At 41.3% G+C, this 15,401-nt stretch overlaps 3 protein-coding genes across 3 annotated transcripts; all 3 read left to right on the top strand.

The window, feature by feature from the left end:
* The first annotated feature begins 7,238 nt into the window (after window positions 1-7,238).
* Window positions 7,239-8,798, top strand: LOC147518121 (uncharacterized). The gene is made up of 2 exons (XM_086593833.1): window positions 7,239-7,699; window positions 8,021-8,798. Exons 1-2 carry the CDS (start codon window positions 7,239-7,241, stop codon window positions 8,796-8,798), a joined length of 1,239 nt encoding a protein of 412 aa, XP_086449959.1.
* Window positions 8,799-8,843: 45 nt separating this feature from the next.
* Window positions 8,844-9,599, top strand: LOC147518120 (uncharacterized). Its single transcript, XM_086593832.1, has 2 exons — window positions 8,844-9,050; window positions 9,153-9,599. Exons 1-2 carry the CDS (start codon window positions 8,844-8,846, stop codon window positions 9,597-9,599), a joined length of 654 nt encoding a protein of 217 aa, XP_086449958.1.
* A 4,863-nt stretch (window positions 9,600-14,462) lies between these two features.
* Window positions 14,463-15,086, top strand: LOC147518119 (uncharacterized). The gene has a single exon (XM_086593830.1). It carries the CDS (start codon window positions 14,463-14,465, stop codon window positions 15,084-15,086), a length of 624 nt encoding a protein of 207 aa, XP_086449956.1.
* Window positions 15,087-15,401: the final 315 nt, after the last annotated feature.

Genomic DNA, 15,401 nt, shown 5'->3' with positions numbered 1-15,401 from the left:
TCATATTTACAGATCACTTGCAGTCGATCCAATACCAACCCGAGGGCTGCAACTACCACCATGTTACACGCTTCCTTTATGGCAAATCGATGACAATACAGATCCAGGAATCTAGCTTACAGGCCGCTCCTTACCAGGTCAACTAAGGTGTTGGTTCAACCACTCTCAAACAGAAATTTCAGAGCATGCTAATATCAATGAGGAGAAACGCACACCAGCACAACTCATCACAGAGCTATATCAAAACCTCAGCCATATCTCATGCAAAGACCTGCACCAGGTCGTCCATCAGCCTTCCATCAGCCAGGTCATCATCAGTCATGTCATCCTCAGCAAGCTCATCCTCAGCCAGGTCGTCCTCTACCAGGTCATCCATCAGATCATCACATCATCAAGTCAGGTCGTCCTCTACCAAGTCATCCATCAGATCAGCTCATCATCAAGTCGGGTCATCCTCAGCCAGGTCGTCCTCCTCCAGGTCATCCATCAGATCAGCACATCATCAGCTCAGGTCGGACAAAAATAGAAAAAGGTGAATTTGGAGGGGAAAACAGTGGATTTTGACCTCGAAAATAGCCACCACAGTTTGCTCCGGGGTGACAGCGTGCACGCCATCGAGATCTTTTTGAATTGGGCTCACACATGTGATTCTGATAACTGTAGCCAAAGTTATGGCCAAAATACTAAAACACATCCAAACTTACTCTAGTTAGGTAAAGATCAGCTCATCCTCAGATAAGCTCATCCTTAGAATAGGTCATCCTCAAGACAGGTCATCCTTAAGTCAGCTCATCCTCAGATCAACTCATCCTCAGAATAGCTCATCCTCAAGTCAGCTCATCCTCAGCTCAGGCCATCCTCAAGTCAGCTCATCCTCAAAATAGCTCATCCTCAAATCAGCTCATCCTCTAATCAGGTTGTCCTCAGCTCAGGTTTTCCTCAGGTCAGATCGTCCTCAGATCAAGTCATCCTCAAGTCAGGTCAGAGTAGGTCTACAACCTGGAAGAAGCAACCAATATTAATTCCAACTATCAGTTCAACTCGAACACAATTACTGTCAGTTTAGCTTGTACACAGGTTGTCATCAGTTTACTGGAGCTTGAATGAACATCAATATTCTAGGTTGTCCCAGACTGACCACACCGCAAAGCTCACGTCGATGATGTCAATCAATTTAAAAAAGCTCACTTACCATGGAGTTATACTACATACAAAAATTTGTCAGCATATCCATCATCAATTGAAATAACAAATCAAGGGGAAGCAATACTTTGTCGAAGCAAGGAACCAACAATTCAAAACCGAGAAGCATCCAAGTGTTCCCGAATCAGATATAACATTTCAAAGCACGCAGTTCCCTTCTTGACAGTTCGCATATACTACAAACCGGTGAGTCGCTCGAATTGCAAAGTGGAAGCTCACTCCCTTGCAGTTTATTGCAAGCCAATCAAGTTGGGGGCTAGCCATAGCCATCTCCGAACTGGGACAAGTTATTTCATTAGGGCTAAACAACATTAACACCCACAAAGGGATACTTCTACTACGAACTGGGGGCTAGTGATAAGCATGCCAGCTAAAAGCTAACGATTAATCATAGTAATGCCCCCAAAAGGCTTACTATCAGCCAACCAAATTGGCATTTACAGTCATAGTAACGCCCCCAAAAGGCTTACTATCAGCCAACTTAAATGGCATCTACGACAATAATAGATCCCCAAAAGGCTAGCTATCAACCAATCAGCTTGACACCCAGCTAAGGATCAAGTTCGAACCACACACCACGATGTCAGATCGCAATCAAGGATGCTCAATGAAAAACAACCATAGTGACGCCCCCAAAAGGCTAGCTATCAACCATAGTGACGCCACCAAAAGGCTAGCTATCAACCATAGCGCCCCCAAAAGCCGTACAATCAACTTAACACTAACACCAGGGTTAAGTTTGATTCAACTGTAATTACCACTCAAAGGCTAATTATCAGTCAAATCCAATCTACGATCTACGCACTACGAACTACGCACTACGAGCTACGACATACGATTTATGATCTACGCACTACGAGCTACAATCTGCGCACTACCACATAAACTCCTAACAAAGCTCTAAGCAACAAACAACATCCAGCCTACAAACACAGAAAATTCAATTCACAGCAATCTCTATTTTCAACCAAGTAAGACACGCGGTCTCCTTTATTATCTTTCTTTACACCACTATTCTACAAACAGTGATATAAAGAAAGAGGGCTATGTCAGTACCCTCCACTCTCAACCACTCATGGCAGACCACATTTCCAGACTACAAGTAGGTCGTGTATACGACCTAAGGTCAGGTCGTCCAAATGACCTAGGAAACGTAACCGCTGCAAGCTGGTCAACAACATCATTAATGATAGATCATTACTTCGTAACGAAAGGAGTATAAGTAATCATCAAGACAACACAAAAGGGGGATCTATGCTTATAAAAGGAGGCGTCTTCTCTATTCTCGAAGTAGGCTCACATTCTCTCTATCTCCAACTCAATCACTCAAAATGAACTATGTCTGACTTGATTCCAGTTCATCAGAGAACTGGATACGTAGGAAACTCAGAGGACCGACCTGAGTTTAGTCAAACATCTTATACAAACCCTATTCTCCGAAATTGTAAGGTCATGCCTAAAATGTACCTCCACAATTGGGAAAGTCTTTTGTTTAAGTTAGAGGAATTATGATTAGGGATTAGAGAGAAGCGGTTTTGTATTACCCGCGACGTAGCGCATGTGAGGTTTGCAAATGTAATGGGTTTGTACGTAGCATCAAATAAGGATTTTTAATTTTTTTTCTCTCCTAAGTGCGCATACACTTATGTTACCCAGCCAAGTTAATAATTTGAGTCCAGTTGTGAAGCACACTTATGTTGGTCATGCATGTAGTTGCACCTATTACATGATCATGACAATCCTTAGAATGTGTAGAAACATGGCAGTGTATGTGATTTAGGCAAGACACAATGAGTCGAAACAAGTTTGTACTGAAGAATACATAAACAAGTAGCTAGCAATAATAGGAAGCACCTGGGACTCGGTAACAGAAACCAAGTTCTTCTTTGTGGATGGAGCATTAATTAGGCCATTAGGCCATAATATATTATTGATTTTCTACTATATTATATTATGAAGAACCTGAGTCACACCAATTAAAAAAGCACAATGGATTCAAGTCGCTAAATCCCTCCATCAATGGTATTCTTGAGGAGAAACTAATCCAATTCGAAGTTGCTTATGTTTATAATTTTCAATTGATCATAGAATTTTTTTTTGATACATGAGCAAAAAATTAACTTGCAACTTCCATCAACTGTGACTTCGTTAAGTTATAACATCGAAGGGGGGGGGGGGGTTCAGTAATTTACTGTGGGTCTTTCTATTCGTACGCCTGGGGGGATACTATGGACAAATACCTCATTCAGATTATGGTGGGGATAATACTCTGTCTTGATCTGGCGAAGCTGGAAAATGATAAGAATTTGAACTAACTTGCTCTGAGCAGCAAATTAATTAAGTTTTGCTAAAACTCCTTAATATGATCAGCATATAGGAAATTATTAATGAAGTCCACATACAGTTTGAGAACTTTGACAATATAGTTAGAATTGCTTGAGGTATTTTGACATGTAGCTAGATTAAAATCTATATAGTTTTATTTCCTTAGGTACATGTTTTAAGTATTTACTGTCTCTTCTTTGCATGACTCCCAAGTATATAAAATAATGCAAGAAAGAACAATAGTTCTCAGATACACTTTGAGATTATTTTAATTCATCTACTTTGCTCTTTGATATGAAAGATTATTTAGGATTCTGGATTGTCAAACATATTGTATAGATAAATCATTATTATGCGAAGTGAATTGTTGTGATTAGTTCATGGAAACATACCACATACTCTATTAAAGTTGATTTTGGAGTCTGATTATGCACTTATGTTTTGCTTGCTCGTTGCTTTAATTTGTACATTGCAGAAAAGTGATGGTAGCATCTGATGGAGATTAGTGCAAACCTCAAAAGAAAAGACTAAATCTCATGGGAAGTATATCATACTTTTCCAGGAAATATAGGACCTGATCGATTAGGGGAACTTCTATGAGCACCTGCAACTGATCTATGAGCACTGCAACTTCTTTGTAGAAGTATAAAACTGCTAGAAACCAATCACACTACTACTGTTATGTGTCGTTGAATCAATTGAAACTCACATGAATGTACCAGGAAATTATGAATGGCGGGGTTTTCGGTGTGTGATGTTTGGTTATTATTTACAGGTCCTCATATAGGGTTGGCAAAAAGAAAATGTCAGTGGCGCGCACTCTCAGAGTTAGTATGCAGGAGTACTTTGTAAGTTTGAAACTTATTCCGGTTTTAGTACCATGACATCGACTCTTTTTCTATTAAATAAATTAGCTGCTTTATAGAAGTTCTAAAAGGATCTTTGTTGTAGTAATCATCTTCAATGGTAGGAGGCTTCAGCCTTCACACACTTTAGCACCGTTTAAAAAAACCAAATTACTCCACTTCAAGTTGTGTAGAAAAAAACATGTTCTTCATTTGGATGGGCCTTAGTAATGGTTTCTCAGCAGCAAGGCATGAGCTATAATCAAGTTGGTTATCAGTCATGATTTTCTAAACCACATATATTACAAGATTGTTATACTCATCATATCCAAAAAGCAATGGTGGGGTGATGCACACAATAGCCTACAAAGCTGTGGTGTTCATGTGTGGTTCTAGGAGTTGCTACCAAATGTGCAAATAAACCGTTTGTATATTAGAAGGTTTAACTAAAGCATCATAATTTTGTGTTATATATATATTTTTTTAAATATAAAATTAACTATTAAAATCAGAATCAAGCATTTCTTTTACATCACGAAAAATATCAAAAAGAGTCCGACCATATGGCCGGGTCGAAAACCTTGTTGTAATTAAAGCCCTATCTTATTCTCTTCATTATAATATAAAATTTATGGTTCCATCTTTTGATTTTTTTTGTTGGGTTAACTAGTATTACCCCCCTCCCTACTAGATGGGAAATTAGGGTCTAAACACACGATCAACTTGGATTGACCGTTAATTTTCAAGTCAATCAACTAAAAATAACACAACTGCCCTCATTATTTTCAAAAAAGAAAATGTTCAATTTTACATAGGTGGGGGTAGTTGTGTCATTTTCAGTTATTTGATCTAAAAGTTAACAGTCAAACCAAGTTGACCGTATATTTGGGGGGGGAGACCCTACTTTTCTATTTGATGGGGGAGAAATCCTAATTGAGTCATCTAGGGGGGAGGGGTAATACTAGTTAACCTTTTTTGTTTGGGAATTAGATTGGGTGCTCCAGGCGTTTGTTTTGAGTTTTTTTCCTTAAGGTTCCCAAAAGGTTTTGTTGTTTTTCATGTGTCTTTGACTTTATGGAGATTCGGTTGAGATGTGTATCTTCAATTTGGTTTATTCATGGCTTCCCAATAATAAATAATAGACAAAAGAAAGAGAGAAGTCAAAACTCAAAAGCTACTTTATAAGGGTAAGTTTGGTATTTCATAAAAACAAATGGTCTGTTAGGTAATGAGACGGAATAATAAGAGGTCTTTTGTGAAAATTGTTACTTTAGAGGGTGTTTTACAAATGCGACTATACAATAAAGGTCGCGGTATTGACACCTCACTTTTTGGAATTAACACCCCTTTGACCAATTCAAAGGAATTGTCACCCCTCCATTAATCACATAAAAAAACACTCACGGCAATAGGCTGCCGCGAGATCGCACAATCTACGACATCGGGTTGTCGCAATATCCCATATCCCACAGAAGGTGGTTGTTGTGGGTCATATTTTATTTTATTTTTTTTTAATAGCCACCGTAAAAAAAGTTAGTTGCCGTGAGATAGTTGTGTTCACTAAAATGGAGTTTGCTTGTGTTAATTATCAAAACTCTTCTTCATTAATTTGATCACAAGTTTTTCTTATAGCATATGAAATATATTTGCCGCGAGATTGCAAAATTATACTTCGATTGTACATTTTTTTTTGTCATGGTTTTGGTGTTGTTCTTGGAGTGTATAAATAAGCTTTAAAGAAGAAAGTGATGTATCCATATGTCATGTGTGTTCAATACGCAAAATTTGAAGTGAAAAAAACACAAAAAACACAAAAAAAATGTTCCGCGGCAACTCCCCTGCCGTGGGATATGGGTTCTCGCGGCAACCCAATGCCGTAGATTGTGCGATCTCGCGACAACTGCCTGCCGTGCTGCCATGGGATGTGAGATTTCGCGGCAACCAGGTGTCATAGAACTATTGGGCATGTGGGGTGTAAAAGGACATATAAGAAATAACCATTATTGTTTTACTTTTTGCCAAAAGAGTGCCAATCCCATAAAGTGGGATGCCAATACCGTGCCACTACAATAAAGGGTTAAGTAAAAAAACCCCTTTTCAATATAATCTTACATGTTTGTGATGTGTTGAGTTTTAGTCAACTAGTATGTCTCCATAAGTAGATTTATCTACTTTTAGATCCTTCTCGCTCACTAGCTCCTCGTCAGATTCATCTGGCTCTGGTTTTGTCATATATTAAGGCATTAAGTAACATTTGTTAAGGATTATGTGTTTCCATATTAGCGAGTGTAAATCTTGTACTGTTATATTCTATGATGGAATGTAAACTTTATGGCACCCTGTGTGCCAAGTGTAGTGGCCCAATAGTAAGAGGTGGACTAGGTCAACATGATGAGGAAATGGATGTAGCGTGATAGGGGAATTCGAGGAGTAGGGGATTGTGACCGCGGAACCCTAGACCGCAGACGTGGCATGCATACGATAGGAAGGGGAACCGAGGGATGATGAGCTAGGTGGATGGTCCAGATGGAGGGGAAAAGGGGTATAAAAAGAAGAGGATGGAGAGAATAAAGGGGGGCCGCACAGTGAGAAGAGAGAAAAAAGTAGAGAAAGAAAAGAGAAGGGAGGGAGACTAACTGAGGTGAGAGTTTGTAGCTCTTCGGTTTCAACTTGTAGTTTCTAGGTTCATACATTTGGCGCCGTCTGTGGGGATCGAAGAGATTGTAGAAGGCAGAAATGGCACCAAAAGTGAAGAAAGGGGTAGGTAGACCAAAGAGGGCAGTGGTGAAAGAGCCAACACCAGAGGCGGTGATTGATGAGGGGGGAGATTAAGAAGTGGAGCATCAAATAGAAGAGACCCGGCTTATGCGAGAGGATATCGGGAGACTGAGAGAAGGGAACGACGAACTGAGGAGAGAGAAAGAAAGAACGGAGGAAGAAGAGGGGGAAGAAGCAAGTGAGGAGTCTGACAATGAGGAGGGTGGACCGAACCTGGTCGAAAACTCGGTGGTTGGCTTGACCATGGAACAAGTTCAGGAGATGATAGATAATGATAGAGAGGCGAATCGGCAGCAAGCAAAGGGTCGGGGGGAGGCTAGCCAAGTGGTAGCCGGACTGAATCGTAACCTATTAGCGGACAACATCTGGGCGTCAGAGGTGCCGAAGTGTTTCAACCAACCCAGGTTTGAAAGATACGATGGCAAAGGAGACCCGGCGGACCACATCCATCATTTTCGACAACAGATGCCTCTCTGGCAAGAGGCGCGGTATGATAAATTACGGTGTATGATGTTCCTGGCTAGCCTGAAAGGAGGGGTGTTGGACTGGTACTACCGGTTGCCAGCGGGAAGCATAAGTAGTTTCCAATAATTGGAGCAGGCGTTTATAGATTGCTTCATACACTAGAAAAAGCGTGTGGTGGATATCGCGACATTATTCAATGTTCGACAAAGATCTGTGGAGTTAGTAAGGGAGTATTTGTGTTGATTCAAGGCCGAGACATTGAAGGTCGAAAATCTGGATGAGAGAACTGCATTGATCGCATTTGAAAGAGGGTTGCGGCCAGGAACATGAGTACATTAGTCTGTGGTGAAGAACAAGATTGCAACCTTGCATGAGCTATATCCACGAGTGGAAAAATATATCAGGGATGAGGACACTATACAAAAAGAGTCTAAGAGGTCAGGGAAAGCAGTGATATCGTTGGAGAAAGACAGGGAACACCGAAGGGCAGCGGTGGCCGAGAAGGAAAGCGGTGGGTATTGCGGATACCCGCCAAGGGCAGAAAGAAGTCGGGAGGGGATTCGAAGGGAAAACAGAGAAAGAAAGCCATATCGCGAGATAGAAGTGACGCCGCTGAATAGACCCCTGAGCAAAATATTGTCGTTGATTAAAAACCTGCAGGGATATGAAGGGTCGCGGAACACCCCAATAGAACTACCTGAGAAACCTTTCTGTGCCTATCATCAGATACGAAATCATGAGACCGACGACTGTTATGCACTAAAGTGGTTGGTTCAACGATTGGTGGAAAAAGGGAGGATAAGGGAGTTTGTAAGGGGAACACAGAATGAGGAGCGCATGCTACGCCAGGACCGGATACTAGGAACTATTAATGTGATTTTTAGTGGAGAGGTACTAAGTCATAATGCTCATAGAGATAGGGTGAGGAGAACCGTGAGCATCCAGCAGATCAATGACGAGACAGATAGACCGCGACCAATAGTGGGGACATCGGATGACAAAGACAGGATCGTCTTTAGCAGTGCGGATCTACGGGCAGTGGATTCTCCCCATGAAGATGCGTTGGTCATCACAGTAGCAATGGGCAATTACATGGTGAAGAGGGTGTTGATCGATTGTGGTAGTGCAGTGGATTTATTGTTTAAAGGAGATTTAGAAGAAATGGGGATTGATCATAGGTAATTGCGGCTTCCGCGGGCTAATTTATACAGGTTCAATGGGAGTATGATGGAGCCTATGGGAGAACTCTTATTGCTTGCAACCACAGGTCTAGTGATAGTCTTTGCACGGTTTATGGTGGTGGATTCCGCTCCTCAGTACAATGCGATCTTAGGGAGGCGGTGGATTCATGAGATGAAGGCTGTCCCGTCAACCTACTATCAAGTGATACGGTTTCCCACCCCGACGGGGATGTATGAAGTTTGTGGAGATCAGGTGATGGCCAAGAACAACCACAGAGGTATAGTGAAACGGTTGATCCGCGGACCAGAAGAAGAGAACTCAAACCCTAGGAAGATGTAGGCATAACAATTACAGTGCACCTCTGTGGAGGGGGAGGAGGAGTCAACGGTGGATCTGAAGACACTCAACGAGATTGAAGTAGTGAATATTGGGGAAGGGGATGAGGAGAGGTTCATCGCGGTAGGGTCCAGTTTGTCAGAGGAGTGGAAAAGTAAGTTAATACAATTCTTGTCAGAAAACAAGGACGTGTTTGCGTGGGTAATTGAGGATGTTACTGGGTTAGATCCAAAGTTCGCGTGTCATCGGCTACACATGAAAGAGGATGCCAAGCCAGTGAGGCAAAGGATGCGGAGCATCAGACCCAAGTATGCGAAGGGCATTCACGAAGAGGTTGGGCAATTAAAAGGAGCTGGAATAATACGAGAAGTGGAATTCATAGATTGGTTGTCCAATGTGGTCGCGGTACCAAAAAAGAATGGCAAGGTTCGTATGTGCGTCGAGTTTACAGATGTGGATGTATAGTGTCCGAAAGATAGCTATCCCATGCCGCGGGTGGATGAATTGGTGGATAGGACAGCAGGATTCAAGATATTTTCATTCATGGATGCATTTATGAGATATAATTAGGTCGTGATGTACGGACCGGATCAGGAGAAGACAACATTTATCGTAGAAGGCGGCACGTATTGCTATACCAAGATGCCATTTGGATTGAAGAATGCTGGAGCCACTTTCCAGCGGTTGGGGGAGAAAATGTTCGAAAGTAAGATTCGGAAAGGGATTGAAATATACATAGATGACATGGTGGAGAAAAGTATGTCTGAGGAGGAGCATTTAGAGGGATTAAGGGAGACATTCGGGATACTGCAAAAGTACAATTTGAAGCTGAATATGGAGAAATGCACATTCGGAGTGACCACGAGAAAGTTCTTGGGCTACATTATTACTCAGCGGGGAATAGAGGCTAATCTTGAACAGATAAGAGCTTTGGTGGAGATGCCGTCACCGCAGAATGTCAAGGAAGTGCAGCGGTTGGCAGGTAGGGTTGCGGCTTTGAATAGGTTCATTTTCAAGTCATCTGACAAATGTAGGTCGCTGTATCAGTTACTGAGAAGCACCACAGATTTCTTGTGGACATCAGAATGCGAGGAGCCGTTTCAAGAGCTGAAGAGGTATTTGGGTAAGGCTCCCTTGCTATCTCAGCCAGAGCAAGGAGAGAAGTTATACTTGTATTTGGGGGCTACCGAGTATGCAGTTAGTTTAGTTCATGTTTGTCTAGTCGACAGAATAGAGAAGCCGATGTAGTTTCAAAGCAAAACATTGTTGGATGCAGAGACGCTGTATAGTAGAATTGAGAGGTATGCCCTAGCGTTAATCTTCTCAGCTCTAAAGCTGAAACCCTACTTCGAGTCACACTCGGTGGTGGTGGTGACTAACCTGCCTCTCAAACAAGCATTAAGGACAGAGAAATCAGGCAGAATGTTGAAATGGGCAGTGATGCTTAGTTTGTACGAGATACAATATCAGATAAGAACCACGGAGAAGGCATAGGCAGTAGTGGAGTTTCTGGTTGAGTTTCCTGTAGAAGATCCCACTTGGGGAGAAGAGATGGTCATGGAACCGGAGAGGGATGGGGGGCCCTACCAACTAGACCCTTAGGATAAGAGGAATGGGCGGAGAGTATTCGCAGATGGATCTACCATCGACGTCGTAAATGCATAGGAGTTGTGTCACACCCGAATTTCGCGCACTGGAAAACATTATTTGTTCCCGACTCTTCGATCTCCGAGGTGTGACGCACTCTCAACTTCCAAAAACCCATAAACAGTTTTAAATATGCGGATAATGAAAAACCAATAAAAATTTCAATTAAACAAATGTCCTCTTCATTACAAAAATTTACAAATAAGATTAGGTTACCAATCTCTTTTCAATAACTCCTTATTTAAAATTGCAAATGAAAGTACAAATACATTGTCTAGACTGAAAATCTATATCACCTTAAGGGAAAACAAAATACATCCTGAAATGCAATGCTAACGCAAACGGTAAGCAGCAGCCAACCTTCTTCAACACTAAACCTGTCAAAACTTATCAACTATGTTCATTGAATGAACATACCCGATAAGCAAACATGCAAATCGGGTCAGCATTATAAAAATGCTGGTGTGAGTAGCTCTAAAATACAACATATACTTATACCAATATATACACAAACCATACGGCAGTTAGTTCCTCCACTGAGGCGCCGTAACTTTCAACAACTAATACAACATCCTTAAGTACAATAATCTAGGCAGGTAGTTCCTCCACTGAGGCGCCTTAACTTCCAACAACTAATACAACATACCATACGCGATAATAAAAGGCATTTAGTTCCTCCACGGCTTTTAGGTTCTAACTAAACTACTAACCAGCCAAACATATACAATCATCTATCTAGAGATATATCATTTACCAACATATTACCATAATTATATTAGTTAAGGTTTTATTTGCGTGTCCCTAAAATCACGTCGTATCTATGTCTTACCTAGTTTCCCTGGCTACCACAATCGCTACCCAACACCGAACATGTACATCCACATGCCTCCCCTTACATAATGAACCACTCCGTGCGTAACCACCCTGAGCGGGATGCCGCACACCAGGTAAATCCTCACACGGAAGCAATTATGTAAGTAATGCCACTATTCGGCATAAAATATCGCGCGTCATCGTTCTATTTTTGCGAACGGAATAATCAAAGCCACTATTTGGCTACGCCCGGGGAGGGCCATTCAAACTTTCATCAAACACCGGGGAGGGTCAATCACATTACTTACGCCCGAAGGCCATTCAGATTAACTGAAACGCCAGAAGGGCCAATCACATGAGTTGTGGTAGTCAGGTTCTAGGATTTTCGTTACGTAATTTATTCCGGTGTCATACATTTATGACTCATAATAATTCCACTATATCACGTGCAGGTCAATTACCTTATTGCACTAAGCCACAATATTTACAAGTATCTCAATATATCTCATAACCGTTTTCATTCTTTCACGTGCCAATATATTATTGCACTACACCACACTCCCGTGGACAAATATTCGTCAATACTATACTACCTCATAGTAGCATCTCACATATATAATAATGGAGCGGTGATACATTTATTTCTCCAAAACTATTGCATTTAATATATACATCCCAATATATCATATGATATCACAATTACTTCAAACGTATCGCATATATTTTTATAGCGTTTTAGGAATATTATATCTCTTAAAGTTTCTATCTCATCACGTGTCAAAAATACACAGTATCAATGCCAAATCTTTATTAGATAATGACAACCAAATATATACAAGCTTTAACAGCATTTTATTACTACATTTGTCCATATAATATACAACATAAAACGTAGCACAATTAAACAGTCAAAAGTCCACAATCAAGGCCCAATACTAAAGTCTATAAATCTAAGTCCGTATATAATTTAATACTCATAAAAATATATATATCAAATTCTTATTATCAGAATTCCCCTCTAGTTACGTGCTAATATTATATTGCACTATACACTACTCACGTCAAATCTTAATTAGATAATGACAAACAAAGTTATACAATATCCGACAATGTTTTATTACTACATTTGTCCATATAATCAAAAGTGTGAAAAACTGAAAAAGTCAACATTTCATAGTCAAAGGTCAAAGGTCAAAGTGAACAGGTCATGGTCAACGTCAAAGTCAAATGTCATGGTCAAAGTCAAACTGTCATGGTCAAAGTCAAACTGTCATTGTCAAAGTCAAATTGTCGTTTCTATGTTCAACATGTTCATGGTCATAACCATGGTTCATGGCTAAGGTCAATGTGTATGGCTCAAGGGCTCATGACTAAGGTAATGGTTCGGACCCAACTGGCCAAGCCCAAACCTTAGAACCCGAAAGTCTAAAACCAACTTATTTATTCTACCTGACCCAATTGGATCTATTTTAAGTTATATGGACTGGCCCCGAACAATATTAGAAACTGGCCCAAAACAGTTAAGTGGTTCGGTCCAAAAATTAAACTGAAACCGGCCTCAAAAACTTTAAATTAAACTGGCCCAAACTAAACAAATAGGAAATGGCCCAACCCACTAGCTAATGTCAAAACCGAGCCCAACAACTTAAACTAGAATCAGGGCCCCAAACAAAACCAAAGGTTTTGGCCCAAGGCCCAAAGCCCAAATCGAAATTACTGTTCATCTTCTCCACCAATTCTCTCCTCCACCAGCCACCAAAATTTTCCGGCCACCCACTCCCATTTCAACAAGTCGGTTGGACTCACAAACAAAAACCCTATAACATTAATTAAGGCATAAACCTCAATTCCTTAAATCTAACCTTCCCCAAAACTAGATCTGGACACAAATTTCGGCCACCATTAAAGCTTGTTCCAAGCTCCAATCGACAGCCCCCAACCATCCCCACTACCACCAAACATAATCCCATCAAAAATCAAACGAAAGTCACAACATCAAGACAAAAATAAAAAAATCGATATTACTCCTAGCCTGGGCGATCTCGCCGCCATTAATGGACTGTCAAGCTTCGAACTCACCCCAAACCAGCGTCAATACCACCTTTACCTTCACCCCCACAGTCCATCCAACACTACAATCTTCTCATACAACTCGACCGTAAACCCTCGATTTCAAAACCCGGCAGTTTAACCACCGATCTCCCAACCCGACAACACCAACTCACCATCAACCCAAAACGCGAAAACGCATCTTCAAACCATACAACAAACAACAATGACAGACCACACATAGAGGTTTACTGGCGAGTTATCAGCGCCGCCATTAAAAACCTCCAGAGTTCGAACAGTTTACCCAATTTAACAAAGTTTCGACAGTTTAATTACAAAATCCGAAATTTAACAAAGTTTAATAATACAAATGGCACGAAGTCCAATACAATAGGATAATGAGCAGTATCAATAGGCCGAAACCTTAGTCGGTATACCCCGATACACGGAAAACGATAAATCCCGTGAAATAGCAAAATAGCTACTCACCTGTATGAACAGCTCGACGAATCCTCCTAGTCCGAATCGTCGCGCTCCACCCCTCCAGCAAACCAGATTCTCTCTCTGCCTCCATTTTTAATATTTTTATTCTCCCAGAACCCTATTATCTAGAACAATGTGTTTATATACTTAGGTCCGAAACCCAAGCCCAACACCGACTCGGGCCCAGAAATCAGGCCCACATGTCCCGAGTCCAATCCGATCCAATTTTGAAAATAAATAATTAAATTAATTAATAAATAGAAAAATACGTATTTAAAAATACGAGCGTTACAAGTTGTGTTGGTCACGCCTGATAATAACGTAATAGAACAGACCATGAAACTAGGGTTCGCGGCATCAAGTAACGAAGTAAAGTATGAGGCAGTGATAGTGGGGTTGAGAATGGCTGAGGACTTGGGAGTAAAGGAACTGACCGTGTATTCCGACTCAAATTTAGTGGTGTGCCAGGCTAATGGTGGGTTTGTTGCTCAATGTCCGCAAATGGCTAAATATTTAAAGGTGGTGCACGAAAGGTCTAGCAAGTTTGTGAAGCTCAGATTTGTACACTTGGGACATGGTGAGAATAGGCATGCGGATGCCCTGGCATACGTGGCTACAACCATACCTGGGTCCGAGGAAAGAACGATGCAGGTAGGAAGACTGGAGAAGCCAAGCACAAAGGAGGTGATAGAGGTATGTCAGATTGCAGAAGAAGAAGGGGGATGGATGGATCCCATTAAGCATTTCTTAGAGGGAAAGGAGGTGCCTGATAAGAAAGAAAGAAGAAGGTTGGAACATGCTTCTCAAAGATATGTTCTATTAGAAGGTAAATTGTACCGAAAGAACTTCAATGGGCCATTATTGAAATGTCTAGGGCCGCGGTTAGCCTTAGAGGTGCTGGCAGAATTGCATGAAGGAGACTATGGGACCCATTCTGCCGGGAGAACTACGGCACACTGACTATTGACACAGGGTTACTTCTGGCCCCACATGAAAATGAATGCAGTGGAATTCGCTAAGAAGTGTGACAAGTGCCAGAGATTTTCACAGTTGATATTCGCTCCTGCGGAACCTCTACATAATGTCTCAAGTCCGTGGCCTTTTGCTATGTGGGCGATGGATATCGTAGGATCGCTGCCCATGGCTAGCGGCAAAAGGAGATATATGTTGGCCGCCACAGACTACTTCACCAAATGGATAGAAGCCGTACCTCTGCAACAGGTGAAGGAGACCCAGGTGATTAAGTTTCTATGGGAGAACATCATATGTCGGTTT

Source organism: Coptis chinensis, chromosome 2 (assembly GCF_015680905.1).
Source record: "Coptis chinensis isolate HL-2020 chromosome 2, ASM1568090v1, whole genome shotgun sequence".
NCBI lineage: Eukaryota > Viridiplantae > Streptophyta > Magnoliopsida > Ranunculales > Ranunculaceae > Coptis > Coptis chinensis.
Note: the sequence above shows the minus strand (reverse complement) of the source record. Positions and strands in the feature narration are given on the sequence as shown.